Source organism: Trichomycterus rosablanca, chromosome 3, assembly GCF_030014385.1.
Source record: "Trichomycterus rosablanca isolate fTriRos1 chromosome 3, fTriRos1.hap1, whole genome shotgun sequence".
Taxonomy (NCBI): domain Eukaryota; kingdom Metazoa; phylum Chordata; class Actinopteri; order Siluriformes; family Trichomycteridae; genus Trichomycterus; species Trichomycterus rosablanca.
In genome coordinates, this window is record NC_085990.1 from 1,593,736 (window position 1) to 1,615,222 (window position 21,487).

The following is a 21,487-nucleotide window of genomic DNA, read 5'->3' on the forward strand; positions in this document are numbered from 1 at the left end:
GGTCCTGACCATTGAAGAACAGCGTGAAAGGGGGTAACAAAGCATGCAGAGAAACAGATGGAGTACAGTCAGTAATTGTAGAACTACAAAGTGCTTCTATATGGTAAGCGGAGCTGATAAAATGGTCAGTGAATGTATAGAAACAAGGAGGTGGTTTTAATGTTATGGCTGATATAACAAGTACATATACAGGTGTGCAGTACAACGAAATTCTTGAGCACAGGGTTAATTAAGGGCCTTGCTCAAGGGCCCAACAGTGGCTGCATGGCAGAGTATCTCCTTTCAATCTGACTGCATGTTTTGGACCATGGGAGAAAACCAGAGCATCCGGAGGAAACCAACACAGACACGGGAAGGTCATGCAAACTCCACACGGAAACTAAGGACCCGGGGCGACTGGGAATTGAACCCAGGACCTTCTGGCTATGAAAAGTTGGAAATATGGGACAATACTGGTCGAGCAGTGTTGGAGCGATGAATTACATTTGTCCTGGCGGTCCATCTTTATCCAGTATTTGCAAAATGTGTTAATTTGGATTAACAGAAGATTTAAGAACACTACACTGGACGTTATTCGGACATTGTTGGTCTTTTCTTCACATGTCTGTGACACCTCAGATTTCGGGCTTGTTTGAGCTAGTTTTAAGGGCGGGTTTTAGACTGACTATGGGCAGGATTTTTTTTATTTTGGCTGGACCTGGCAACCCTGCCCAGGACTCTCCGAAGAGAGAGAAGAGCGAGTTCAGGCTGGAAGGAACCGCGGATGCTTGTGTCGAATAATCTGTTCACCGCGACGATACGGTAAGAACATGGCGGCTTTCTGCTGCTAATGCTAATGTTGTTGTTGTTGTTGAGTGACCAATGATACAAAGCGAAGCGGGTGTTTTGGCGGGAAGCCATAACGCGTCACATCGCATCGCTGCTTTTGTTCACGCTGTAGTGAAATAGCTTCACATAAATACATGAAATAATGACTTAATTAACTTTAAATATCTACTAAGATATGAAATAAAGTCCCAGTGGTGAATAATTGTAATTTAAAAGTAGTAAAACATCATCAGCTCTGTGCTACCTAAAGACGCAGCCTGTGGGTTCATGTGTAAACACTAATCCGTTGTTCGGACCAAACACCCTCAGTGAAGCACAAAAACTCTACAAAATTATATTTATATTCCAAAAAATATAATAAATACAACACACATCATTATATTTGCAATTTATCCTTTGTGAACGCATGTTTTTGTTTGTATTTTTGCATTCCAAAGTCCAGAAAGTACATTACTTCCATACATCCAACCATATACAGATAAATACAAATAAATACAAATAAATCATTAAAAAATGTGTAATTCAGTCCATTATGTTTACTTAACCTACACATTTATCCAGATTAGGGTACGCAGGGCAGTTTAGAGTATCCCATTCACCTGAACACGGACACGGGGAGAACATACAAAACTCCTCACAGACCGTGCCTAGACTTGATGACCGGACCTACGTGTTTAAAACACTTTAAATTAAAAACTCTGCAGCTTCAAAAGTGCCACCATAATATGCTCATTTCCTTAGTTTTAATAGACATTTCTGACAATGACATTTATTCATTTATTTTTTGTCTGTTTTACCACTTATTTATCCTGGTCAGGGTCGCGTGGGTCTGGCAGGATACACCCAAGACATGTCTGTCTATCACTGGACACACACACACACACTTACATTACATTACATTTACATTTTCATCATTTAGTGGACGCTTTCATCCAAAGCTTTTATACAGGGTTAAGCAACAGTGGCAACCTGGCAGTGGTGGGGTTTGAACCAGCAACCTTATGATTATTAATCCAGTGCCTTAACTGCTAGATTTAGGGTCGTATCTTTTCCAGTATTTCTATTCAGCCTGACTGCATGTCTTTGGATTTGTGGGAGGTAACCGGAGCACCCGGAGGAAACCCACTCGGACACAAGGGGAGAACAGGAAGGACCCTGGTTGCCCCAAATCCAGGTCCATCTACCCACTGCGCTGCACAGTGACCATTAATGTTGGAAAGATGAAGCGTGACAGAGCATCATATACTAGCTCCACCAGTTGACCTGTCTGTTGCCCTAAAAAAGAGTCAGCACAATTTTTTCCTCATTGTTTACATTGTATTTGCATTTAAGTCCTAATTTGTTCAGTTTTGTTTAGTTAATTTACAAGCAAAGCCAACATCCACTGAAAGACCTACAACATTACAAGCAATCCAAACTGTATTTAGATACAGTGAAACCTTGATTTATTGGACTAAAAGGGAGGTAGCACTGGTCCGTAAAATGCCTAAATGGGGTGCAAAAATATACAAAAACAACACGGTCCACAAAAGTGCTCAACATTTTTGATTGATTTACTTTATTGATCCCCGAAGGGAAATTGCGGTGTAGCAGCATCAATTACAATTATTACAAACATCACACAACGACATTACAATGAGGTAGGAAAGAATAAAAATTAGGATATAAAATCTAAATAATATATAAAAACAGAAAATAGAATATAATTATAAAAAAAAATAAGAATATTAAACATCTAACAGAACAAAAACTAAAAAGGGGGGAGCCCAAAGGTGCAGTTACAGACACTGTGCAATTTAAAGCTGTGCAAATAAAAACAGTACTATGTGTAAATTGTGAAACAGGTAGTTCCACATGTAAACATGCACATATAATCAACAGTAAAATGAACAATGTGAAATTTGGTGGCTACTGGAGCAGCAGAACTAAGCACTAGAACACCAAAAAAAGGCGAGAACAAAGCGAGCCACCCGGCAAAGTAAAGCCTCTCACTCATGTACACGGGCGTCACGGTGGCTAAGTGGGGTAGCGCTGTCGCCTCACAGCAAGAAGGTCCTGGGTTCGATCCCCAGGTGGGGTCGGTCCGGGTCCCTTCTGCGTGGAGTTTGCATGTTCTCCCCGTGTCTGCGTGGGTTTCCTGCGGGTGCTCCGGTTTATTCCCACAGTCCAAAAACAAGCAAGTGAGGTGAATTGGAGATACTGAATTGTCCATGACTGTGTGTGATATAAACTTGAGAAGTGATGAACCGTGTGTAATGTGTAACTACCGTTCCTGTCATGAGTGTAACCTAAGTGTAAAACATGACGTTAAAATCCTTTACTGTATTTTTATTATTAAACTGTTATAACTGGTGTTCTTGTTTGAAAATTAGCATAATAAGTTTGTAATATATAAATACTTGCATAATAACAATCACTCGGTCATAAAAGCTAAACTAGCTGTAATACTAACTTTCTTCAGCCCTAAATATTGTCTTACATTACGTTTCCAATCTTTTAAGAAAGTTTTCCATTACATTTTGAAATATAACTGTTAGGGATGTCCCGATCACGTTTTTTTGTTCCCGATACCGATCCCGATTATTAATTTTGATCCCGATCCGATACCGAGTCTCAATACTTGTCATACTTGTATTTTCTAGATATTGTCTAGATAAGAACTGGATAATACTGTTCACACAGTGCACACTTCAACTACATCACAGTTATTCACATTAATCCAGTGTACATGTTTAACACCTGAATAGCTCTGCAGTGCTGAAGGGAAAAATGCTGCATCCAAACTATTGGCTTAATGTTTTATATTTTTACAAAATCAATCAAAGTGATTGAGATAATTACAGTTTTACTTTAAACTTTACATTCGAAGAAAAAAAAAATCTGTTTAATGCAGTGATGCACTGAACATGAACAGAAATCTGTGTAGCAGCTTAACTTGAATATAAGAAAAAAAGTTACTTAACAGCATTACAGTAAAACCTGAATACCAAAATAAAATGGACAGGCTTTTTTGTTATGAAGGAAAGCCAGTTCTTAAAGTGCTTGTATTGTGACGATGGTTTGATGGACGTTTCTATGCGAAGTGAGTGTGTTCTGACCCTTTGGGGCTTCCATAGTGCATGGAATAGCGTGCTTGACTCAACTGTCGGCTATTCGGTACCGTAACAGAAGAAGTTAATAAAGTGTTCTGCTCCCGACAATATGTGAATATAGCGTGTATTTATTTCTTTATTAAACGAGTGCATCACTACGTTGTTTAGTAAACCGGAGTGATCCTCGACTCACACACCATATAAACGGTAAAATTCTACAGTAATGAACGCAGCTCTGCTCCCACCGCCTCGTGAAACGCTCGCAGTGCAGACGTTACACGTCGCTGCTGGACTCGTTTCACTTTCCAATTTAAAGTATTTCCACACAGCGGACATGCTGACGTAAAACAAAAGATCGGGATTAGGATCGGGTTTAGTAAAGCCGATTCCGATCAGTTAAAAAATGCCTTGATCGGCCCCGATCCCGATCTTTGAGATCGGATCGGGACATCCCTAATAACTGTGGGTGGCTGTGGCTTTTTTCAAACCAGTCAGTTTTTCTCCTTCTAACTCAACCTCCCATTTCCATATAATTCTAATTTTCTTCTATTTTGTGGTTGGTGAACATATTTATATAATATATGAAAAAAAATAATAATTCAGTGTCTTTATCTTGCAGTGAAGATGTTCGCCAAGGCCACCAGTAAATTCGTGAGCGAGATCGATCCGGACGGATGTTTGATTCCGGTGTCCCGGCTGAACGAATCGGATAACTTGACCCTCCTCTCGCTCGTCATCAAGCGCAACCGCTACTGGTTCTGGCAGCGACCTAAATACCTGCCGTCAGACTTCAGCCTCAACCACATCCTGCTCGGGGACGAGCCGGTCGATCCAGGTACTCGGCTGCTCTCGCACCAAACCACCGACGGGTCTGAGCTTTCCACCTGAGGCCATGAACACGTTCCAGATGTCGATTAGATTAGATTTAGCGTTATTTGATATTATAAACAAATAAGCCAGAGCTTCATGAGCGGTACTGCGCAGTAAAAACAAACCTGAGTTCACTGCTGCAGTGCATTCATGTTAAAATAAATAAATAATACAGATTTAAACAGTGATGTAAACAGTGTAGTGATGTATACAGCGTTCAGTAAAGAGCAGAGTGCAATAATACGTATAACTATCAACCACCAGAGATGGGGACTCGCGCACACACAGCGACTGCAGACTCGACTCTGACTCATTTCAAATGATTCTGAAACCACAAGAGTCTCTAGCGTCAGCATGTGTTAACATTAGTTACGTGTGACAATTATTTATATATATATATAATGTACTCTGCTTGGCCAAAAGAAAGGTCACCACCTGGATTTAACTAAGCAGATAGGTAAGAGCCTCCCATTGGATAATTACTGCATGGGTGATTATGTTTCAGCTGGCAACAAGTTATTTAACCCTAACTGATGCAGTGAGTAGCTTCTCATTTGTTAAACAACCATGTGGAAAGACATGTCCTGTGGTCGTGGAAAAGATGTTCATCTGTTTCAGAAGGGTCGAATTATTGTCCTGCATCAAGAAGAGAAAACATCTAAGGAGAAGCTGAAATGACTAAAATGGGGTTAAGTACTGTCCAACGCATTATTAAGGGGGGGGGGGGGGGGGCAAATCATCTTCCAGGAAGCAATGTGGTCGGAAAAATATCTTGAATGATCGGCGATCACTTAAACGTTTGGTGAGATCAGATGATAGAAAAACTCCAGTAGAACTCAGGGATGTTTAATAGTGACAGTAAGAGCATTTCCACACGCACAGTGTGAAGGGAACTCAAGGGATTGGGACTAAACAGCTGTGTAGCCTTAAGAAAACCACTCGTCAGTGAGGCTGACCGGCAAGAACGGCTTCAATTTGCTAGGGAGCATAAAGATTGGACTCTGGAGCGATGGAAGAAGGTCATGTGGTCTGATGAGTCCAGATTTACCCTGTTCCAGAGTGACGGGCGCATCAGGGTAAGAAGAGAGGCGGCTGAAGTGATGCACCCATCATGCCTAGTGCCTGCCGTACAAGCCTGTGGGGGCGGTGCTATGATCCGGGGTCGCTGCAGTCGGTCAGGGTCTAGGTTCAGCAACGTTATGTGCCCAATTTTTTCTTCCCTGATGGCACGGGCATATTCCAAGATGACAATGCCAGGGTTCATCGGGCTCAAATTGTGGAAGAGAGCTTCAGGGAGGATGAGACGTCATTCTCACACATGGATCGTCCACCACAGAGTCCAGACCTGAACCCCATTGAGAATCTTTGGGATGTGCTGGAGAAGACTTTGTGCAGGGGTCCAAATCTCCCATCATCAATACAAGATCTTGGGGGGAAAATTCATGCAACTCCGGACAGAAATAAATGTTGTGACGTTGCAGAAGCTCGTGGAAACGATGCCACAGCGAATGCGTGCCGTAATCAAAGCTAAAGGCGCTCCAATCAAATGTTAGTGTGTGTGACCTTTTTTTTTTGGCCAGGCAGTGTATGTTTTGTGTTTATTATATTGACTCATGACTCGATAACTGGGACAGGTAACTGGGACAGTTTATATAGCTCAGTTCTACAGTTATAAACTCATTCATGCAGTGTGAAGTGTGCAGTTATTCGTTAGCCTCACATCATGTGGGAACTCTCAGCTCGCAGCTACCGTCGTATCACCATATCCTTTTTTAGGATGAAGTGAAACTGCTTACATGCGTTTTTGCGCATGTGGTCGTAGTGAACATGCCGCCGTGGCTTTTTCTGTCTCAGTACTATAGTAGCATCCGTTAGAAGTAAAAAAAAAAAAAAAGAGCAAACACGGACCACAGACTCTCTGTAATAACTCAAATAAAATACAGTGTAATAGACCTACTGATTACGGACAGCTACACTTCCTCTCTGTTAGAGTGACGTGCTTTACGATCTGTCTATGATAGTGTCGTGTAAACTTAAAGATTTAACTCAGTTTATCACCCTAATGTGAAGATGATTATATTTCTTCACATGAAGCATACCCACCTCCCTCTGAACTCCCAACACTCCTAAAATCTTCTGCATTCGCTGTCTAGTTTTATTTAGAGCAGCTCTTGAACGTTCACGTACGTGTAGGTGTTATGTAGGTTAACGTTCCTGAAAGATCTAGATTCTATATTGATTTTATGCAAAAGCGACACCCAGGGTTCAAAACAGTACAGCGGTACCTTGTAACTCAACGTCCCCTAAAGTCAACATCTTTAAAACTTTTACATTTGTACCCTTAAACTCAATGTGTTCAGTTTCTTTAAAAAAAAAAAAGTATTTATTTAATTTCAAATTAACAATAACCAGTCGCTTTGTTCAGCAATCGGTTTGAGCGGTAAAACATCATCAAAATGCTTTTAATATGAGCCGAATCTGCATCAGTGTGGAATAAGCGTCAGATCCAGGGTTACAGCTCCACGTGTATCTGTGTTTATCTGGATTCTCCTCACTGTTTCACTTTTAAACTTGTGTTACAGCTCCAGCTTCTGAGAAACGGTGAGAATCAGAATCAGCTTCTCCCAGAGTCTCAAACGCTTCTGGTTAAAAAGCCTCGCAAAAGATAATGTGTGGATGTATTAATGGAATACAGTATTCCGAGTTCAAACATCTCCACCATTAAGAAGCGTCAGGAAACAATAAAAAAGTGAAGCTAAAGTGCAGCTTTTATTGTCATTTTATTGATTTTTAACAGTTTATAATTGTAGTTTAGTGTGTTTATATTATATTTGTGTTATTTTCAGTGTTTAAGTGTCAAAAACAACCTCATTATTTTACATGAGACTAAAATATCTGCAGCTCTACGGGACCATGGACGCATTAACAGGTTCCCCAAACATCCTTATGGGAAAAAATACCTTAAAACTCAACGTCTTTAAAACTCGACGCCGCTCCCAGAACCGACTGACATTGAGTTTTAAGGTACCGCTGTATTTTTGTTTTTAAAACTACTTAATATCTAGCCAATTTTTAATTTTAATGCCAAAATAAGTCACGGGTCGTTTCCGAAATGGTAACGTGCTGCAAAAACGTAGTAGTTTAAACACCGCTGCCCTAAATATTGTCTTATAATAGCCTCTAATCTTCTGTTAGTCAGTTTTCTACTACATTTTGGAATATAACTGAGGGTATTTGTTTCAAATTACCCTATGCCGGTTAGGTTGTGTTAGCTTTTCAAACCAGTCAGTTTTAACACCCCAAACTCAACCTCATATTGTAATAGTTGACCCTGTTATGGGCAGCTGTAGTGTTCTCCTGCCATCTTACTTCCTTTACAGTGAGCTCTCTTAAATAATAATATTTAATAATAAAAGGATCAGTGATTCTCATTGTCTCAAAGCGCTGGTGTGCAATTGTGTTGCGGCACATTGGTGGATTGAGTAGCTGGGGTTGCAGTTCTGTCTTAGTGCTCTCGCCTCGCTTAAATTTAGTTTAATTATTTGTAATTATTTCTATTTGTTTCTTGCAAACCGATTAGTGTCTTTGGGATCCAATCACATTCGTCCCCTGTAAACGTGTTGCAAGCGTGTAGAGCGCTCATTTCTGACGAGCCTTAGCTTGGTATCCAAACCCGCCTCATGCAGTTGGGTTCCTTTCTCCTTTCCCTTTCAAATCACTGTGTATTGTGGTTCATATTAATTGATTTTGGCTTCTTTTGGTTTTGATTCTGTTCAGACACTATATTTGGGTCCACAATCAGCCTGACGTACAGCCCGTCGATTCCCTTCACAGGTATGATCGAGACGGACTTTCTGAAGTACAAGAGCACGTTAGAAAACAACACGAGTGGAGCAGCCGAGGCTGGAATCGGCCCCGGGAACGTGAACCTGGAGGGAAAAGGTTCCTCCAAACTGGCCTCCTCGTTCGGAAACCTCAAGAAGCAGGAGATGGACGTTCAGAAGGTGCTGCGTGATACCAAAACCAGGTACGTAAGTGAACAAGGGAGAAAATAATCGGGTCCTTATGGAAGCAGGACTGTTGGGTGAGTGTGGACATGTGGAAGTGAAAGTGCACGTGCCTTCGCTGGCAGAATTTTTCTGCTATTTCTGATGTATTTCTGAACACAGCATGAAAGACTGGATTTTTTTTAGCTCGGCCACTATTTCAAAATAGTGGCTGAATCCCGGCTTCGATCAGATGAAAAGAAGCGATTAGCTGCAGTGTGACAGAGAGGGCGTGGCAGTCTCTGACCTCCTCGATCCTCGAGGTTGGGTGTGACAGCAGCGACGACAGAATAACTCACATTTATGCTTCATTTACTCATAAAATGTGGTTAAATCATGTGTAAGTCATAATAATAGACAAACACATTCTGTACTTTTGTACTTTCTGTGTCTGTGTTGAACAGACTGGTCAATCATTTACAGTCCAGGCTGAAACAGCATGTGAGACTATATTTATAACCGGCAGATCCGTCTTTAGTAGACGTAATTGCCTATAAGTGGGAGCCGAAATTCCTCCACAGTGACGTGAACGACTGAGTTGCTGTTTGTTTTAATTAAGGAATAACGAATAACTATTTCTATTATTATTTATTATTTGTTTATTATTATTTTATTATAAATATTATTTAGTTGTTATTTTTATTAATTTATTATTATAAATATTATTATTATTATTATTATTATTACTAAATATAAATGTTATTATTATTATTAAATATAAATATTATTAAACATAAATAGTAGAGATGGAACGATCGATCGGCTATGAATCGGTATCGGCCGATTTTTTATCAAAATATGCTATCGGCGATCGGCCGATATTTCCTAAAAGTAGCCGATCCGATCGTGTGATATATAAAAGATCACGTTAAGTTAACAGCTCAGTGGATCGATCCAGACTTTGAGCTACGAAGCACCAACCATCACATCACCATTCATCAACCATCGTACAGAAACCATCGTGAAAGCTCTTCACGACCTAAAATAACATCATTAACGTTGTGCATCATACATACGATGTAATTTTGCTGATTGTAATATTTACTTTAAAAAGATAATTCAACCCGGTCACATCTGAGTGGATTCTATCAGCACGTTATATAAACTCCTGGTTCACTTTGGTAAATCGTAAGCGGTTCTTACTTGTGATGTAGATGAGAACAGAAAACGTTACAGAGCCAATCAGAGGCAAAAGTTTATTCATTACCAAATTCGTTAGTTCAGGATCATCTGCTGAACTTTTAGGATCATCAGAAAACTTTTAGCTGCTTAGACGGAACGAGTCTGACTCGGTTACAGATCTGTGGTAATAGCGGTGTAATGAAGCTTTTTAATGTAAGAGAGTCACACAGAATGTTCTGTAGTAGCTGGTGTTTATTTAAAACCACGACATTTAATTAATAACAGTAAACACGGAGAGATAACTGAGAAGAGAAACTTACGCTTCACATAAAATGAATTGACTCGTGAATCACTTTAAGCGATACAGTGAACAGATCATTTCTCTTAAAGGCACAAACACACACACACACACACACACACACACACACACACACACACACACGTGCTGCTCCGGTTTATCTTCACTGTGAGGCTCTTTTTAAGGTTTTTTCAGACTGAACTGGATAACATTAAACCTGCATGTGTGTGTGGTCAGTTAGACTAATTAAATATGTCTCCTGTGGGTAAAAAAAATTATTGTTTGATGTACTTTATTTACTGCTAAATTTGCAACACCCCCCCCCTATCGGAATCGGCTGTCGGCCGATATCCCTGAAAGGAGATCGGAATCGGTGCCAAAAACCCCGATCGGTACATCTCTAATAAATAGTATTATACATATTTTTAAATTATTTTATCATTATAAATGTTATTATTATTAAATAATAACCCAGTTTCCAGTTCCAGAGAAACACCATTAAAACATAACGTTAAGATCATTAGCTTATGGGGTATTTTGGGTTTCTCACTGTTTGTTTTGGTCACCCGGTCTTCCAGTTTAGAGGGATGACCCGGTCATGGAAGAGTATATTCTGACTCCAAACCCTTGTGCCTTTCCACAGCGAGCCCAGAGCTCTTTTAAAAGCAGCTTTTTATATTTTGACTTCATTGTGAACCTGAAATGGCTGCTGCTGAAGCCCCACGGCACCCGAATATCACACAGTGCCAGTCTGCCCTGTGTTACTGCCAGCGTTATCAGCCCTTCACATGTTCTGTTTATCACACGCACGGCTAGAGCAGAACTGGAGCTGGTGGCAGATAAACGGAGCAGTTTCACTTATTTCGAAACGCCCTTGCACGCGACTTCAGCTTGAAATGACTTTTCAGAACAATCCTAAACAGTCGGGTTACTTCATTTCACCCTAAACATTTGGAGACTTTATACTTAAGCTCTTGCTAAACCAATTCGGCAGCTTTTTGTCAGTTCTGTTGCAGCAGTGGATGTATAAGGCAGCGCCGGCGGAACAAAATGTACATAAATGTAACGTGGAACTTCTGTGCCTTCTCCAAAGTCAAGGGTTACATAATGTGCTTGTGACCGGTCCTGTTGGTGAATGTTTGGCCACCAGACTGTGATCTAAAGCTCAAGAGAAGAACTGCGGTGCGAAAAGACGACCATACAAAACACCAGAGTCTGCACCAAGCCCCCCTCTGGCTCCCGTATCTCATTCGCAGTGTTTTTTATTATTATTATTATTTTATTATTATAAATGGTATTATTATAATTAAATATTACTATTATTATTATTATTATTATTAATAACTATAAATATTACTTTAATTATTTAATTATTATTATTTTATAATTATAGATGTTATTATTACTTTTTCTTTTTATTATTATGAATATAATTATTATTAAATAAAAATATTACTATTATTTATTATTTTTTTGTTATTATTTTATTATTATAAATGTTTTTTTTATTATTATTTTGTTATAAATAGTATTATTAAATTATTTAATATTTGTTTATTATTATTTTTTATTATAAGTATTTTTATTTAGGTTTTTTTATTATTTTACTATTATAAATATTATTATTATTAAATAAAAATATTATATACACCAGACTGTGATCTAAAGCTCAAGAGAAGAACTGTGCTGTGCGTAAAGATGACCAAAGATGGGTTAGAAAACATCAAAACATTGTGTTTAGTATTTGAAAGTGTTCATTATTTCAGTACGATGTTTAGAAACTGTATTGTTTAAAATCTACATAATGAATACAATGATCAGTACTGGGGACACAAAAGTATTTGTGTATTTCCTCTGTAGACGTCTGGATTTGCAGCACTCTCTGGTGAGGCAGACGCTGGCGAGGCGGCACGAGGTCTTCGCCCTGGTGAAGGAGCGCATCGTCACCACGCAGACCTGCAGCATCACCGAGGAGGTGCAGGGGGGCGCCAGCTGCGCCGCCTTCCTGGGGCTTACTGTGCCCAAGAAGATCCAGGTCATTCCACGTCATACTGCTCAGCCTCAGCTGTTCTACAGCGTACAGTGTATGTGCAAAAGTATCGGGACGCCCCTTCTGATTACTGAATTCACAGTTATTGTGATTCTAACAGGTGTAATGAATCAGTCATATGAAGGAAATGATGTGCTTCTGACTTTGCAGCAACAGTTCAGGGAAGGTCCTTTATGTTCCAGCATGAGCGAGCTCCAGTGTCCTGCACAGAGCCCCGACCATGTGGTCATGTGACCTGTTTTGGTTACCATTTGAGAACGTTACAGGCTCCATATACACCATATGACCAAAAGTATTTGGACGCCTGACCATGCATGTTCCGGTTCATCCCAGAGCTGTTGACTGTGGCTGAGGTCAGGGTCTCTGTTCTCTGTTTTCTTCATGTCTTTATAGAGCAGGCCTTCACTAAACTGCTGCTGCAAAGAACACATATGATTCCCTTTATATAAGTGATTTATTACACCTGTTAGCAACATGAATTTGATCATTAGAAGGGGCGTCCCAATACTTCCGACCGTATGTTTTACTATAAGTGTGTTCGCTTCTCTGTAGGTGTCGGTGAAGAACGGCAGCCATCATTCTGAAAGCAACGTCTGCCTAGAGATCCCGGCCAAGACGGCCCTCGCTTACTGTCTCATCGAGCTCAGCGTGAAGAACACCGGACATTTCGGTGAGACCGTTTTTCCTTCGGCTGTGTCTCAGAGTACATCATGTACCACAGTTAACGGCAGAGACGTTCACAAGTCACAAAATACGAGTCCGAGTCGAGTCAGGAGTCAATATAATAAACACAAAACATATATTATAAATGTAGCGTAGAAATAAAGAAATAATCTGTGAGTTCAGATAAAAACAACAACAGATTAGCGAGTGTATTTAGCCGTTTTACTTCGTGTCTTTACTTTCCTCCTCATTGTGTAAATGAATGTAATTTCTGTAACAAGAAGGTTCCAGTTAAAAGCTTCAACTGATACGTTTTGTTTTCATTACGGAACAAAAGCGCTCGATAAATCACGGCCCGGCGGCCAAAATCCCAAACACAGCAAAAACAATCATAACCGCTGCTTACCTTAGCTTCTGTTCTTCCAGATGCTATTACATTTATAAGCGTGCGTCCCATTAGGAACAGAATCCGTTATTTTGTAAATGTGCTTATAATTAAAAACCTCCAAACTTTTCCCGGTGGTGAAGCAAAACAGGAAGTGGTTAGAAAGCCGATCGAGCGTTTCATTACCACGTCATCTGTGTGACGCAAACTGAATAAATGCAGATAACAGCATTTCTTACTAACAATTACAATCAGAAGCTCTGATTGGTTCAGAAAGCATCTTACAACCATCAGCACCGATTCTGTAGGAGCGTTCCATTCACCCCGGTCGTTCCTGTGAAGTGCACTACGTAGGGTATTCCACCATTTTAAGTAGGGAGCGACGCTTCATCACTACACCGGAAGCTGCTGGAACATTTACACATTGCATGTGTTGTGGGTTCAGACGGTTATTATGATTATGATTATTATTATTATTATTATTATTATTAGAGAGCAGAAAATGACACGATCAGAATGATGACTTTTGTTGTCCACGAGTCACGAGTCGAGTCCGAGTCATGATTTGAAACGACTCCGAGTCGAGTCTGAAGTCTCTGTGTGTGCCACTTACATGCGACTCAGACTCGAGTCCCCATCTCTGGTTAACAGCTGTAATAAATCAGTTATATAGAGGAAATTAAATGCGTTAAGTATTTTGAAGCAACAGTTTGGGGAAGGCCCTCTCCCGTTCCTGCACAGTGCTTTGACCTCGGCCCCGCTCAACAGCTCTGGAATAAACCGGAACATCGACTGATCAATCAGCTCCCAGCCTTACAAGCGTTACAATTTGTCTTTTGACTGAATTGGCACAAATTCCCACAGACACATTTAAGTGAAAAGTGGTGCAGAGCAGGGTTTTCAAGTGACTCACATTTTGTCTGTTATTTACACAACCCAGGCAACACAAACGATGCATCTTAATGGTGTGACATAAAGCCTCCACAAGGGGGCGGACATGTGCATACAAGTTTATTTAATTAGAATTTTTCTCTGCGACCCTTTTTTTTCACCTCTTCGATGGGTCGTGACTCAGGGTTTAAAAACCCTGGCGTACCCGAGGTCACTCTATTTCAAAACTATTTGTTCTTTTTTAAATGGGGCGTCTGAGAAGCTCATGGTCAGGGTCCAAATACAGTGTAGTCGGTCTCATCAGTGCAGTGAACTCCACTTTTATGGGGCCATAATCGTCTTCGAACTAGAAAATCGTGCTGATTTAGTTCTAACCACGGTACGGTTTTGTTTTCCCAGAACTGTGTCTGCTGTCGGGTTCCAACGGCGGCTTCGAGGTGGACGGGCCGGTCAACGCGAGCGCGGCTCTGCTGTACGGCGCTCCACCAGAACCGCCACTCCGACAGCTACAGAACGGTAATGACCAGCGGAATGTAGTGCGTAACGTAGACAACCACAGACTGAAAGCATTTTTATTTCGCTTTTTTTTTGTCCAGAATACCAGTACAGGAATACTAATACCACAGCACTATTACTGCAGGACAGGAGGCGGCGTGTTTGTTGCCCCCTTGTGGCTCCCAGCGGAATCAGATGTTTAAGTAAAAAATAAAATAATCCAACTTTACAGTAAAATAAATAAAATCAGTTTCATCCTGTAACCTTAAATTTCTTAGAACCCTGGACTGGAATTTTGGACGTGTAGAAGTTCCAATACACCATCAGCTCCACTTACCATATAGAAGCACTTTGTAGTTCTACAATTACTGACTGTAGTCCATCTGTTTCTTTACATACTTTAAGGACCCCCACAGGACCCCCACAGAGCAGGTATTATTTAGGTGGTGGATGATTCTCAGCACTGCAGTGACACTGACATGGTGGTGGTGTGTTAGTGTGTGTTGTGCTGGTATGAGTAAATCAGACACAGCAGCGCTGCTGGAGTTTTTAAACGCCGTGTCCACTCACTGTCCACTCTATTAGACACTCCTACCTAGTCGGTCCACCTTGTAGATGTAAAGTCAGAGACGATCGCTCATCTGTTGCTGCCGTTTGAGTCGCTCATCTTCTAGACCTTCATCAGTGGGCACAGGGCGCTGCCCACGGGGCGCTGTTGTCTGGATGTTTTTTTGGTTGGTGGACTATTCTCAGTCCAGCAGTGACAGTGAGGTGTTTAAAAACTCCAGCAGCGCTGCTGTGTCTGATCCACTCATACCAGCACAACACACACTAACACACCACCACCATGTCAGTGTCACTGCAGTGCTGAGAATCATCCACCACCTAAATAATACCTGCTCTGTGGGGGTCCTGACCATTGAGAAGCAGATGGACTACAGTCAGTAATTGTAGAACTACAAAGTGCTTCTATATGGTAAGTAGAGCTGATAAAATGGACAGTGAGTGTAGAAACAAGGAGGTGGTTTTAATGTTATGGCTGATCGGTGTATATATATATATATTATGGCTGTCATTAACTGCGTTAATTAGCGTGATTAATGCATTAAAATTAATCGAGAATAATATTTTTAATTAAACGATTTTTATTGGGCTGTTTGTGCCACTTTAAACATGCATCACTGTGGTCATTTGGATGGAAAGCTCATGAACTGTACATGGAACATTACAAACACTGGTGTTCAATGGATCACAATAGACTGTAGATCAGGGGTCACCAACCTTTTCGAAACAGAGGGCTACTTGTAGGATACAAACTTCCTGAATACCATAACGTTGCATGGTTCACCCTTAATGATAATATTATGATTAATAAAAAAAAAAATAATAATAAATATTCATATATGTGAAGAGTCTGATCCCATGTTAATCATTCCAATAATTATTAACCATTATTTACCATGGCAGAAAACACACGTATATTTAAACTAGGGCTGTCGAAGTTAACGCGATAATAACGCATTAACGCGACCTCAATTTAACGCGATTAAAAAAAATAGTGCCGTTAACGCAGATTCTAGTTCATGTTGACACTTGACTGGTAGAACAAACGTTTTAATGTCGGACTTGCCACCGTTTTTCATTTGCGGTTTGTTAACATAATGTAACCGATCGTCGTAGTGATGTACTTGCTTAATAAAGAAATAAATACACGCTATATTCACAAGTTGTCGGGAGCAGAACACTTTATTACACTTAATTAACTTCTTCTTCTGTACCGAATACCGGAAAGCTGAGTCGAGCACGTTAGTTCATGAACTATGGAAGCCCCAAAGGGTCAAAACACACTCACTTCGTGTAGAAACGTCCATCAAACCATCGTCACGATACAACCACAGACAAGTCTGATACAATAACTACGCCTTATCCCACCTAAAGCACCGCTGATCTACAATGTTTGCTGATAGAGAAATTCTAACCTACAATCTGACATTTACTGCCTAGTATGTGAGTGAATAAAACTCCCTTACAGTTTTCTCTTGTCCCAGCAGTTTTTAACATTAGTACATTTAGCATAAAATGTGTTCACCATTTTAATTGTAACATTTCACTTAAAAATCCTTGTTTTCTATAACATTTATACAGATTTTTTTTAATGCGATTAATCGCGATTAACTATATGAAATTCTGAGATTAATCGCGATTAAAAATTTTAATCGTTTGACAGCCCTAATTTAAACATGTAACATTATTTATTTCTGTTAATCTTAATCAGTTTCAATATTTGAAAGTCAGAGCGATCACATCTCACATCTCTGATATTTTTGTAAATGTTGTTCTTGACAGTTTTATATGAATGAGCACATTTGTAGCATTTTGACCAAAATCAAACCATTTTTTCCCCACAAATGACTTCTGTAGCATTTTAAGGAAATCATTAACAGTCACATCTTCCAATCATGTCCCGTTTGTACTCACAAATCATGAACCCTGTCCCATGTTTGTACAAATCATCAGTTAAGTAAGATTTTTTTAAAAAGCTACGATTTAAATGGACGGTTTTGTGACACGTACTGACTGAAGCCTCTATCCACATTGTGCCGCTCTCTGCCGTCTCACTTTTCCTCCCGATCATTGTGAAAATATTAAGTTCTCTTTCGCTTTTCTCTTTCGCGTAACTTGCTCGTCTCGGCGTTATGTGCAGGATATAAAACTCCGCACCCAGACCAGACGAGAGCTCATATAAACATCCAACGTTTTTGTTTTTAAAATTTTATATTCAGTGTTTTGTCATTTTCAGATCTACATCGGTGCAAGTGTTATTGATTCAAAAAGAACAGCAACACAAATACAGTGTTTTGACAGAGCTCTATAGTCACTAGTGCTATTTTAGAACATGCCCTGCGGGCGACTCGCGTGGTCCCTGCGGTCCCCCCGGGTTGGTGACCCCTGCTGTAGATGCTTTAACATAGTTAGCGATGTGGGTCGACATGACGTTATACGTGTTGCATCTAGATATTAGTACCTGAGTTACGAACAGGTAAAGATCGTCACTCACTGTTACCAGATCATGTGAACAGACTTCTCATTTTAAATAACTGGCTGAAAGAAAGATGGGAAACTGTTAACAACTCTATATAGGCGTTTATCTACATTTTATTTGAGGTTCTAGATCTCAGGAATGTTTTAATGCTGTTAATTTTTCCTAATGTGAAGCACTTTGAATTGCCACTGTGTTTGAAAGGTGCAACACAAATAAACTCGCCTTGTTTTGCCTTATTTTTTATTGAAAAACATTTTCTTGTTTAAAAATGTGCATATCTAAGTAATAACTTGCTTTTTAACTCTGTGCCACGTTTTGGAAAAGGTCATATCGGTGCCCTGTGGTTTATGAAGTGAGGTTTACTTTACTTTTCATTTTGTGAACCACAGTGGGACCAGATCGGCACCGTTTTCGTTAATTTTGTATTCGCCTCTCGTTCCTTCCTGTCAGAGCTGGAGAAACTGCAGGAGCATTTCGAGGTGCTGTCAGGCCTCCCGGTCAGCACACGTTCGGCTCTTCTCCGCCAACTCACCCTCCTCCTGAAGGACAGAGCGGCCATCGGTGCGCTGGACCTCGCGGTAAGTCAGTAGAATGAAATTCCCCTCAGTTTTCCTCCTAATCTAGTCGTATCCAGTTCCCATTTACATTACATTTACGTTTTTGGCATTTAGCAGACTTACAGTACTGTGAGTGTATTTTCTCTAAGCAATTGAGTGTTAAGAGCCTTGCTCAAGGGCCCAACAGTGGCATCCTGGCAGCGGTTGGGACTTGAACCGGCGTCCTTTCGATAAGTAGACGAGTACCTTGACCGCTAGGCTACAGCTTTCTTTTCATGATCGAGGAGGGTCGTAACTAACGTGTGCAGAAGCTGACCTGTCCTTTTTCGGATTCCTATGGGGATCCGTATCGCGCACGGAGAGTCGCATCGACCTTTTTTAATTGCGATTCGTTGCAGCGCTGTGCTGATTTTACGGCTGCTGTGTAATTGCGCCCTCTGCTGTCTGCTCGAAGTGCCTGCATTGAAGATTTAAAAAGCTTAGCGTGCAATTACGACCTCTGCTGGCTGATCGATGGTGCTGCACTGAGACGGGGAGTAATGGGGGTCAGTGCACGACTCTCCGTGCGCTTTACGGATCTCCGTATGAATCCGCTTGGTACAGCGCAGAGATAAAATAGGATGAGATGATTGGATACGACTGTATTGGGAGGGAAATGCATTCAAATGACAGGACTAGGAAAAATAAGGAACACCAGGCAGCGTTTATCCCAGGCTCGGTGTCGCTCTCTCCCCCCCCTCAGTTGGAGGATCTGTGCCTGGGTAAGCAGCCTGATCTCGGCGCTCTGGATAAAGTCCCCTCGCTGAAGGAGGCCGTGCAGACGACGCTGGAGCTGCTCCAAGAGAACGAGGACGGCGATCACGCCCCGGCGGAGAGCGTCACGTCTGAACGACGGCTCCACCCGTCTGTCTTCACCGCCACCAGCGTCCTCACCAGTGCATTAGAGGGTGAGCTGGGAAAGCGCAGTTACCACCGTGATAATTATACGCTTGATGTACGTAGACGCTGTTATATATCTATAACTATACTTTTTTTGTCTGGTAGAGATGAGCGATTCAACCCTGTCTGCCCTGGAGTCCTGCTGTCAAGAGTCCACGCTACAGGCACTCCACCTACTGGTAAGAGTCACTGCATTTAGCGGACGCTTTTATCCAAAGCGACTTACAGTACTGTGACAGTATACAGTCTAAGCAATTGAGGGTTAAGGGCCTTGCTTAAGGGCCCAACAGTGGCAACCTGGCAGTGGTGGGGCTTGAACCAGCGACCTTCTGATTGCTAGTCCCGTACCTTAATCACTAGGCTACAACTACCTCGAAGGGTGGAATTTGGGAGCCGGGCGAAAGTTTGCTGGAGGTCAAAGATTCACCCGGCCTGCCCAGGGAGAGTGAGGGCCTTCCCAGCCTCCCTGGTGGTGGTGACCCCGGGGTGAATTTTGGACTTTGGCGGAATTTAACGGGGAAAGGGGCGCTCAACCCACGCAGGGGCCCCCCCGACGCGCTATGGAAGGCCCCGTTGGGTGGATGTGGGAGCCTGGCGAAAGTTAGGGCCTGCCCTGCCGCTCTGGTGGTGGTCTCTCTGGGTGAATATCGCCTGGGTCTTTTCCCCCTTAGTGAAGTCCGAAATCCACCCCGGGCCAGACAGCGGCCACCCCAGCAGCAGGCCCCTCTGCTGGGGCAGGCCGAGAGCCTTCCCCCCCGGCTATGGTTCTCTAGCGGGTGTCGAGTCACGGAAGGGGTGCGCTCGGGATAGTAGGAGGCAATCAGGGATCCTCAGCAGCGGACGATGAAGATAAAGAGAGAAAAATTTAGAAATGGCTTAAATTCTTCAAATTAAAAAAAGGATTTTAATTTTGGGCTCCATTCGGGAGCAGAGTGAGGAGCACATTATTTAAACGTGACCTGTTGTGGTGCGGTAAACCCCCGCACCCATTCCCCGACTGATTCATGATTCACTGATTCATTTTAATGGTTTAAAATCTTCAAATAAAATCATATAAAACAATCAGAACATGACAAATTTGCTTTTTATTAAAGTAACGGTGTTTGTATAGAGACGAACGTCGGTCAGACTTCTCCGTGTCGCCCCCACAGGTGCAGAACGTAACAGGAAACAGGAAGTGCTCGGTGAAGGAGGGCGCGCTGGCCCGGTTGGCCGGAGACGAGGCGTACGACGGGGCGCGGCGGCTCTTCGCTTCGTCTGGCGTGACCCTGCGCCGGGACGGGGATTCGATCCAGGCTCACGTGGACAGCCAGCAGGGCCACCAGCCGCTCATCCTGTGCGTGGCGATCTGTGGACTGGCCTCTTTAGCGCCCCCTGTGTCTCAAACGTTATAAATGAATTTTTATAAGCTTAAGCCACTATAAGCTTTTTTTACAAGCTTTTGTAAGCCATTTTATACAGTAAAATAATTTTAGATTGTAAATATTTGCTTTATAATTCATGCTTTTATTGTCGCTCCGCCCGTTTTTAGATCTTTCAGAAATAAATTTAAGTTAACTGATGTCCCAGTGTGATTGACAGTAAATCATTGTTATGTCAAATGTGAATTTTGACCTCTAATAAATCCATTACTACAGCTAATTTATTTATTTATTTATTCATTTATTATAATTACTTTGCAGCGACCTTTCTCATATTTATGCTGCCATTTCCTGGCAGGGCTTTGTAATAAAATTATAAACATTATTAATCATCGCTTCTGAATCTGGAGGTTGTGATTTCTAGTGTCGATTATGACCCGGCTACAATATTTTGGAATATTGGAGTAAGGAAAATATTTTAAAAACTAGTGAGTGTGGGTTGCAGGATCATGCCCACCTGCCATGCCGTTATAGCCAGCAGGAGACATGGGGTCTGTGTGAAAACCTAGTGAGCTGCCTCAGTAGAGAGGATTCTAATAAGACCTGGAGCACATTACGTACGTCAACGCAGTTTTAGCTTACTAAGCTAACACAGCCTCAGGCCGTTCAAATCGACGCTATCCCGCCGGCTACGCCTCCCTCTGTGTACCGAAAACGGTTAAACTGTCCCTGACACCCCAATTTACAAATGAACGACGTTAATCGTATAATTACACCTTTATACAGATTAAACATTTGAAGGAACTCCGTTGGTTGCTCCTCATTCGTCATCCGCCACATTTGTAGT

The 21,487-nt window shown here is 41.5% G+C and overlaps 1 protein-coding gene across 1 annotated transcript; it reads left to right on the top strand.

Annotated features, from left to right (window-relative positions):
* The first annotated feature begins 676 nt into the window (after nucleotides 1-676).
* Nucleotides 677-20,920, top strand: gsdmeb (gasdermin Eb). The gene is made up of 10 exons (XM_062992381.1): nucleotides 677-801; nucleotides 4,540-4,755; nucleotides 8,625-8,817; nucleotides 12,117-12,291; nucleotides 12,859-12,976; nucleotides 14,645-14,761; nucleotides 18,234-18,361; nucleotides 19,083-19,287; nucleotides 19,385-19,458; nucleotides 20,431-20,920. The coding sequence occupies exons 2-10, from the start codon at nucleotides 4,545-4,547 to the stop codon at nucleotides 20,671-20,673; spliced, it is 1,464 nt and encodes a 487-aa protein (XP_062848451.1). The 5' UTR covers nucleotides 677-801; nucleotides 4,540-4,544; the 3' UTR covers nucleotides 20,674-20,920.
* Nucleotides 20,921-21,487: the final 567 nt, after the last annotated feature.